We start from the raw sequence: 8,997 nt of genomic DNA on the forward strand, positions 1-8,997 counted from the left end.
TGTTTAATTTTTTTTTATAGTAAATAGTGAATTCATGTGAAACAATTAGAATTACAAAAAATTTCAAAATGTTGAAATGACAAGTTGTCAATATAGATAGTAGAATAATATCGGTAATAACATAAATGAGAACCAAATGGTTCAAAATGAAAAAGATCATCACTTCTTAAAGATCAGATAAGCGAGAGCAGGGCGGGCTAAAAGGATTAGTTGGCTACATCATTTTCCGACTTTAACTTTCATTTATTTATTAAAGATCTTGATCTCAACTCTCAACTCTCAACTTTAATCTCCTCTTTGGTCTCTTCTTTCATCAGGCAGATGCCATTTGCTCTTTCAATACTCTTGTGTTAACCAAGCAAATTTCCTAAGCAAACAACACTACCTTTATGCTTATAATATATTTATATGTAGGTATGTGGGCCTAAATAGAAAAATAGTTAAAAATATAATTTAATTGAGGTATCTTCTTACAAGATCCAAAAATTTAAATCGGGATTTTAATGGGATGTTACACATCTACGAGCCTTCTTAATATATGAATTGTTTTAAACTTTTTTTCAATTTATTTGTTTTAAACTTTTTAAATCTTATATTTTAAGATTTAAGATTTGGATTGGATCGATAATAATTCCAATACCTGCATGATGCAGCATGCCTCGTTACGAAGTGACGAAATAAAATTCCTATGTTTCACATTTTTTTTAAAAGAGAATTTTTAGTGTTTTACTCTACGTTATATAAATATATATATATATATATATATATATATTTCCTTACAAAATTCTATAACCGAAAAAAAGAAAAAGAGGAGTGACACGTGATACACTATAATTGGTGGTGCACAAGTGCAACGATAAAAATGGATCTGAGAATTTCTATTGGCAAGGTTGCTCTTGGGAAAGACGCGCCAAGACCTCTTTCTTTTTCCGTAAGCGTTTTTCTCTTGGTTAGGTGGGTTTCGCTTTCTTAATTTAATTTCTCCGTCTACTCAAAGTACAAGGTCAAATCCAGTTGGCTGCAAATAATACCCGCCACGTGTTATCCCTATATAATTGGCTTCAATTATTTTGAACGTAACACACACACCGCAAATCAGATATTTCAGAAATTGTGAATCACTTTCTTTCTTTCTATCTCCACTCCCTGTTTCTTTGTATTGTCAATCAGAATTTCGCTCTCCAAGTATGGCTGAGGGACTTGTTACTGATCTCATTAAGCAGTTGCTTTCAACTGTTGCTCGGGATGCAGAACAAGAGGTAAGGTTGGTCGTTGGTGTAGACAAAGAAGCCAAAAAGCTTGAAGACAATCTACGAACTGTGCGGGCGGTGCTCAACGATGCTGAGAAAAGACAAGTTACGGAAGAAGCTGTGAAGCTTTGGTTGGAAAAGCTCAACAACGTATGCTACGAGATGGAAGACGTGGTGGACGAGTGGAACACTGAGTTGATCAAATCAGCAATTCAGAAAGAAGAAGAAGAAAAAAACGCTGATAATGCTCCTGCTTTGAAGATGAAGAAGCAGGTATGCTCCTTTATCCCCTCCCCTTCATGCTGTTTCGGTCAAGTTGATAAACTTGCTAGGCGTCATGACATTGCTCACAAGATAAAAGAACTGAATGGAATATTAGATGAGATTGTCAAAGAGAAAGATAGGTACTGGTTTCAGTCAACTAATGACCCTGCAACTATAGTAGTTGAACGGCCACAAACTGCCTCATTGGTTGATGAGTCTGACATTTGTGGTCGTGATAGGGTCAAGGATGATCTTGTGGGCATGCTATTGGGCGAGGGTAGTGAAGAAGAAAGAAGCCCCCATCTCATCTCATTAGTGGGCATGGGAGGTATTGGAAAAACGACCCTTGCTCAACTAGCCTACAATGATCCTAAGGTGCAAGCCCATTTTAAGATAAAAGTGTGGGTTTGTGTTTCCAATCCTTTTGATCAATGCAAGGTGGCCAAAGAAATACTTGAATCTATTAATGTTCAATCCTCTGACTTGACTGCATTGGATGGTCTATTGAAAAGAATTCAAGATAATATTAAGGAAAGGAAGTTCTTTCTTGTCTTAGATGATGTGTGGACGGAAGACTCCACACCATGGGATCCATTCAGAATTGCACTCAAATGTGTTGCCCAAGGCAGTAGAATTATAGTCACCACACGTAAAAGGAGGGTTGCGGAGATTATGGGAAGTGTGAGCATGATTGATTTGAAGAAACTGTCTAAAGAAGATTGTTGGTTGGTATTTAGTAAAAGAGCATTTTTTAATAGGGATCCTAGGCAATGTGAGCAACTAGAAGGCCTCGGTAGGCAAATAGTAGAAAAGTGCAGAGGCTTGCCACTTGCTGCAAAGACTCTAGGGAGTCTAATGCAGTTCAAGAGTAGTATAGAAGAATGGAGGAGAGTTTTGGATAGCAATTTGTGGGAATTAGACATTGAGGAAATAAAAAGTAATGTTTATGCACCATTGTTGCTAAGTTATTATAGTTTATCGTCACCATTGAGACGATGCTTCTCATTTTGTGCTGTTTTTCCTAAAAATTATGTCTTTTCTAGTGATGCATTGGTATATATGTGGATGGCACAAGGATATATTGAGTTGGAGAATAATATGGATATAGAAATCACTGCTAGAGACTACTTTGAAAATTTAGCAATACATTCATTCTTCCAAGATTTTGAGAGAGATGAGAATGATGGCAAGATAGAAAAATGCAAAATGCATGACATAGTGCATGACTTTGCACAATTAATGTCAAAAAATGTATGCTTCACAATCAATTCTAACACAAGGTTGGAAACTGATTATAAAACTGCCCGCCATTTGGAGTTAGAAATTCCCAAAGAAGCCCAATACCCTGAGTTCATTTATAGTGCAAAAAATTTGCGTACCCTCATTATTGTAAATAGAAGTGATTATATGTTGTCTACTTTATTTCAGCATTTTAGATGTTTACGAACATTAACTTTGGAGGATGTTGAAGATAGTGGTATATTAAGGAATCTTCCAGATGCCATGGAAAATTTCATACATTTGAGGTATCTCAATTTAGTCAATTATTGTGGAGATGCATTGCCTGAAACCATTTGTAATCTTTGCAATTTACAAATTTTGAATATTGAAATTGAGAGCGACAAGTTCCAAAAATTGCCACAGGGAATGAGTAAACTAATTAACCTTAGACATTTTGGTTTGGGTTTCAAACATGATTTTTTAAATATAAAGTTTCCAAGAGGGTTTGGGAGATTGACTTCTCTTAGAACATTAAAATATTTCATCGTAAATGGTAAGGATGATAGCAAAAGATGTAAATTGGGAGAATTAATAAATTTGAACCACCTTCAAGGGACTCTTGTAATATCTGGGTTGGGAAGCGAGGTAGATGAATGTGAGGCCATGAATGCACAATTGAAGAAGAAGATAAACCTTCATACTTTGGCGCTAATATTTAAGGAATGGGATGGTGAGCAAATAATAAGGGAGAAAGATGCATTAGTTCTGAATGCCTTGGAGCCACCTCCTAACTTGGAATATTTACGTATTGCAAGTTACAAGGCACCGATAATGTTTCCTAATTGGATGATGTCCTTAACCAATTTAAAAAATCTTGTAATTGGCCATTCATCTTTAGAGTGTTTGCCTCCTTTGGGGAAACTTCCATTCCTCAAATCATTAGAGATGTGGGATATTAAAAGATTTAAAAAGTTAGGGGTTGAATTTATGGGAATAGAAGAATCCGAAAAGAAGGAGAAAGGCGATATAATAATACCACTATTCCCAAATTTGATATCTCTCTCATTTATGAGTTTCTGTAACTGGGAAGAATGGAATGGGATTGAAGAAGAAGAAGACTGTATCAGAAGATTCACTATAATGCCACGTCTTCAACATTTGCATATCTGGAATTGCCGAAAGTTAAAGTCAATGCCGAACTTCCTTCGTACAACTCCATTACAGAAATTGCTAATCGAGTTTTGTCCAATTCTGAAGGAACACTGCAAAAGAGGGACAGGAAAGGAGTGGCCCAAGATTTCCCACATTCCTAACATAGAGATTGATGAGATCTATGTGCAAAGAGATGGTGGAGAATGTGAGTTTGACCCAAAGGTAACTTCTTCTGCCACTTCTTCTTTTATTTTGTAATATATCAATATTATATTAATAAAAATTTTACTTGTCTACCAAAATTTCCCACCAGAAAAAAAATAAAAATAAAAACACTGGTTGATGAATTATCTGGTTCTCAGTCATTTGAATTAGGCGATATATTGTTTAGATTGGGTTATTTTGTGATTTATCTAAAATTGCTTAATAAATATCCAATTGAATATCCTTAAAAATCTCGTTCATTTGCGTATGTATAGACAGAAAACAGATCCAGTGTCTACCTATATCTTTCTATTTCATTTACGGTTTCCTATTTATATGGGTTTTCCTCATTTTTTGATTTAAGGCTGTAAATATAAGACTAATCTCAAATAACCCATGTGGTTTTCTTTTAGTTCATGTAGAAAGACGATGAACTAAAATGGTTCCTGTGATATCTGTGTTTCTGGGTTCAGGAATTTTAGGTTCAAGTAGAGATTTTTGGATGATGATGATGGTGAAAGATGATTTTTGTCTATACTTTGTGTGTTGGCAAAGTCCATTCTTGGCTTGGTTCAGTGTTTCAAGTCTAATCTAGTCCTTGGGGCATCTTCTTTTATTTTGCTAAATATATCAATTAATATTCTAATTGACTGCCAAACAATCCCGCAGATTAAAATTTTAATAACAACTTTAATTAGATTTTGAGTAATTTGAAATAGGCGATTTGTCTGCCAAAATTTTATTAATGACCTACGGGTAACTTCTTGTTCATCTTCTTCCTTTATTTGACCAAAATTTTAATCTATTATCCCTTTCAAATCTCAAAAACTCCCTCAAAAAGATATTAATTACAACTTTGGTAGATAAATTTATCAGATTTTGGTAAAATTCACAAAGACACTGACACCAATGGTTCAATTTGTATGCCCACTGTGAATGTGTGGAAGATTCTCTATTTGAAAAGAAAAGAAAAATACCAGAATTAATGTTACCGAAATTCTGGCATGCTGGCTTTCTTTAGTAGTCAATTTAATAACAAATTTAATTAGTAATTTGAATTAGGCGATTTGTATATTGCTGTATTCATATTGCAGTGTGTTGTACGCATTTCATGTTAGCTGTGTTGATTTACTTTGTTATTTATAGATGGCACATGTCAAATGGTCAAGCTCCTTAGATTCAATTGAGGTGCCTGTTCCTATAGAGATGAGTGTCACCCCAAATCCATATGTTTATGAGTTTGTGTACAGTGTAGGCTGCAAGGTTAGAGTACCATTTCTTTGGTACTGTTTTGCATAGACATGGTTATGTATTCAGCCTTCCTATGTACTTGGACACCATTTCTTTGGGTTTTTTTTTTTTTTTTTTTTTTTGGGGACCATCTTGTCTATTTATTTAGCCCCCCACCCCCCCTTCCGGTTCCCAATTTTGATTGAAGAAGATCCTCTGTTTTTGAGAGGAGTCGTCTCTTCACTATGTGCTGCACACTAAGGAAGAGTTGGAGACTAGCACTTCATTGCTTTGCACCTTTAGAATCTGAGTAGTTTTGCAATTGGGAATAGGGAGTTGCGAGTTTGACATGTACTAATATTTTAAACCATTTACAAACTTTCATAAATATCAAATCTATCTTTCAAAATCCCTAATGACCTGAGCATATGCAAATGCCTATTCCAGTAGGTATTGGTTTGTATAATAAGCTACGTCTCAAATAACTCATATGGTTTTCTTGGGCATGTAAATTCAGGAATATGAAGAAGAGTTTTTTGAAGATGATGATAAAAAAGAAGAGTCTAATGAAGATGAGGTTGACAAAGAAGAGGATGACAAAGCACTCCATGACAAAAAAGAGGATGATGAAGCAGAGCACCTATGATCTCTTTGTTTCTGGGTTCATGAATTTTAGCTACAGGTTCGGATTTTTGGATGATGATTGTGAAAGATGACTTGCGATGCTTGATTCAGCATTGCAAGATTGATAACGAGATTGTGCAAATAGACAATCGAGGTAACTTCTTCTGCTGCTTCTTCCTCTTCTCCTTGGGCTTCTTTTTTTCTTTTCTTTTTTCCTTTTTTTTCTTTTTTTTGTGAAATATTAAAAAAAATCAACTAAAAATTTTAATTGTCCGTCAAAATTTCACATAGAAAAAAGAAAAAAAATAACTCGCTAGTTGATGAATTTATCTGGTTCTCAGTAATCTGAATTAGGAGATTTATATTATATATTGTTGTACTGCACATAACTAGCATGCATAGCATCTGGTTCCTTAGATTCGTTTAACTATTCTGTAGGTTCTATATATTTGATATCTCTCACATTTATGTGTTTCAATTACTAGGAAGAATGGAATGGGATTGGAGGAGAAAAAAAGGAAGAAGAAGAAGACTGTATCAGAAGATTCACTATAATGCCACATCTTCAAAACTTGGAAATCTTTGTTTGCACAAAGTTAAAGTCAGTGCCGAACTTCCTTTGTACAACTCCATTACAGAAATTGGAGATCTTGACATGTCCAATTCTGGAGGAATGCTTCAAAATAGGGACAAGAGAGGACTGGCCCATGATTTCCCACATCCCTAGCATCATCATTGATTACAAGTACATGCAAGGCAATCAAGAATGTCTGCCAGAGCCGAGGTAACTTCTTCAGATGCTTCTTCTTCTTTTCCTTGGGCTTCTTCTTTTATTTTGCAATATATCAAAATTAAATTAATAAAAATTTGCATATAGATAAAACAACTCCAATTGCTCTCACTAATTTCCTATTGTTATTAACTAATCTGAAATAACTCATATGGTTTTCTTTTGGGCATGTAAGATTTTCAGAGCTATGATGAGGAAGAAGAGGACCTATGATTTTGTATATCTAGGTTCATTATTTTAACTTCAAGTAGATATTTTTGGATGACAATGGTGAAAGATGATTTATGTCTGTGGGCAAAATTCATTCTTGGCTTGATTCAATGATAGAAGTCTAATCCATTCATGGGTAACTTCACTCTTCTTCTTCTACTTTGTCTTCTTTTTTTTATTAGAACTAACTATCAATTAATTATCCTACTTATCTGTCAAAAATTCCCTAAAAAACAAAGAAATACAATTGGTAGCTAAATTTATAAGATTTTGGCCAAAATCTCAAAGACATTGACACCAACAGTTCAATCCTATGTTCTCTTTTGTGTGTGCTTTTGATATATGTATTAAATAATAACTGATAGGCCACAAACTGAATGACCCTTTGTGATAGAAATTAATTAATTAATTAGTCAAGTTATTAATTAATCAATTTATCATGCAAACGCGTGGTAGCACAAACAAATCACCAATAAATTAATTATGCAGCGGAAAATAAATAACATGGTGATTTGTTTATGAATGGGGAAAACCTAACGGAAAAAACCCCACCGGGTGATTTTTAGGTCACCACTCTCGAAATTCCACTATTATCACAACAAGCGGTTACAAGTAAAGGAATCCCAAGTACCTTACCAACCTACAGTTGAACCCTTACCCTAATACCTAATTGGACTTGTTCTGTAGTGACAGTTCCCCTTTCTAATGCACGACTCCCAAGTATGTGACTAACCAACTGTGCGGATCCTAGTACGCGACTTCAATCACCAAATAAGAAGATTGTTGGTTGCAAAGTTCTTCAGTTCATCCACATGAAGAAAATCAAGAAGATGCTTGATCACAAAACCCTACGATGCACATACACAACAACTTCTTCAAGAGAAAGAGATGAACTAGGGCAAGAACTTCGTATCCGGTCACAATTTGCTTGAACAAAGTTTTCTCAATGCTTGTGCAACTTGTGAACTATTTGATGGCCCTTAAAACAATCCTTTTATATGTCTAGGGTTAGGAGAGAAGAAAGCTCAAAGACATATTCACAGATCCCAAGAAAATCATATTAGAATTCTGAAATTCTTAAACCTCAACAAATAATAGGTGTCGAGCAGTTGTTGAGCAGGTGTCAAGCACACGGGGTTTGAACAGCTTTCTTAAACTCGATAAAATGAATTTGCACTATCAGTTTGTTTTCTTGGGCAGACTTGAAAGCTTCAACACTTGATCTTGAAACATGGTTTCTTGAAGTATTTAAACACATCTTAAATCTACCCAAATACAAGTAAAGTACGTTTTGTCAAAGGATAAACCAATTACATAAAATAGTGACATATGTTCCTAACAAGTGAAACACATATGTCCTAACAATCTCCCCCTTTGGCAATCCGTGACAAAACTACAACAAACAAATGAACATATGAGAGAAGTCATAAATCACTCAACTTATATTCACTTGTTGAATACAATAAAATCTATCCTAACACAAACTCTTGAAAAACTTTGCAAGAAGAGAGTTTATGGCAAGTAGACTTTGACAACCTGTATTTCTGAAAGACTTTAAACAAAACTCATCAAGGCATCTTTGTGTGAAACAGAAATAATAGATTGCATACAAGTAATAAGAAGCATGTGTATAAAGGGAGAAAAGAAACAACACATGAAGGGGTAGGTGAAAGAAAAACATACATCAATATAAATAGGAGTAAAGTACAATGTATGTCTATAAATGGTCACAAGACCTCATGTACAAGAATAATGTATCTAAAAAGAAAGAAAAAAAAAAAAAAGATACATACTATCCTTACTACATCCCTCAAAACATATCAACACTCCCCCTAACAAAATGGTCCAATACTAACTCTCCCCTTAAGAATGACTACTTTCATATCCAAAACTACTCCCCCTTTTTGTCATAAGTGACAAAAGGTAAGAGTGTCAAGTAGACATTTCATTGGTAGAGCTAGCATCTCCATCAGCATCGTCAAAAGCATCATCGTCATCACCATCATCATCATCCTCATCCTCAAAATCAGATGCCGCGGGAGGAGGTGGTTG

General features: G+C 34.8%; 1 protein-coding gene across 1 annotated transcript; it reads left to right on the forward strand.

The window, feature by feature from the left end:
- Window positions 1-1,114: 1,114 nt before the first annotated feature.
- LOC115979751 (putative disease resistance protein RGA3) lies at window positions 1,115-7,047 on the forward strand. The gene is made up of 4 exons (XM_031101813.1): window positions 1,115-4,109; window positions 5,839-6,099; window positions 6,431-6,729; window positions 6,911-7,047. Exons 1-2 carry the CDS (start codon window positions 1,188-1,190, stop codon window positions 5,965-5,967), a joined length of 3,051 nt encoding a protein of 1,016 aa, XP_030957673.1. The 5' UTR covers window positions 1,115-1,187; the 3' UTR covers window positions 5,968-6,099; window positions 6,431-6,729; window positions 6,911-7,047.
- Window positions 7,048-8,997: the final 1,950 nt, after the last annotated feature.

Source organism: Quercus lobata, chromosome 3, assembly GCF_001633185.2.
Source record: "Quercus lobata isolate SW786 chromosome 3, ValleyOak3.0 Primary Assembly, whole genome shotgun sequence".
NCBI lineage: Eukaryota > Viridiplantae > Streptophyta > Magnoliopsida > Fagales > Fagaceae > Quercus > Quercus lobata.

What these genes read in the sequence shown, in the direction of transcription:
- LOC115979751 (XM_031101813.1), top strand. Translation starts at nt 1,188, where the DNA reads ATGGCTGAGGGACTTGTTACTGATCTCATTAAGCAGTTGCTTTCAACT. An exon ending in AATGTGAGTTTGACCCAAAG is followed by an intron (nt 4,110 to 5,838) that starts GTAACTTCTTCT and finishes ATGTAAATTCAG; the next exon opens with GAATATGAAGAAGAGTTTTT.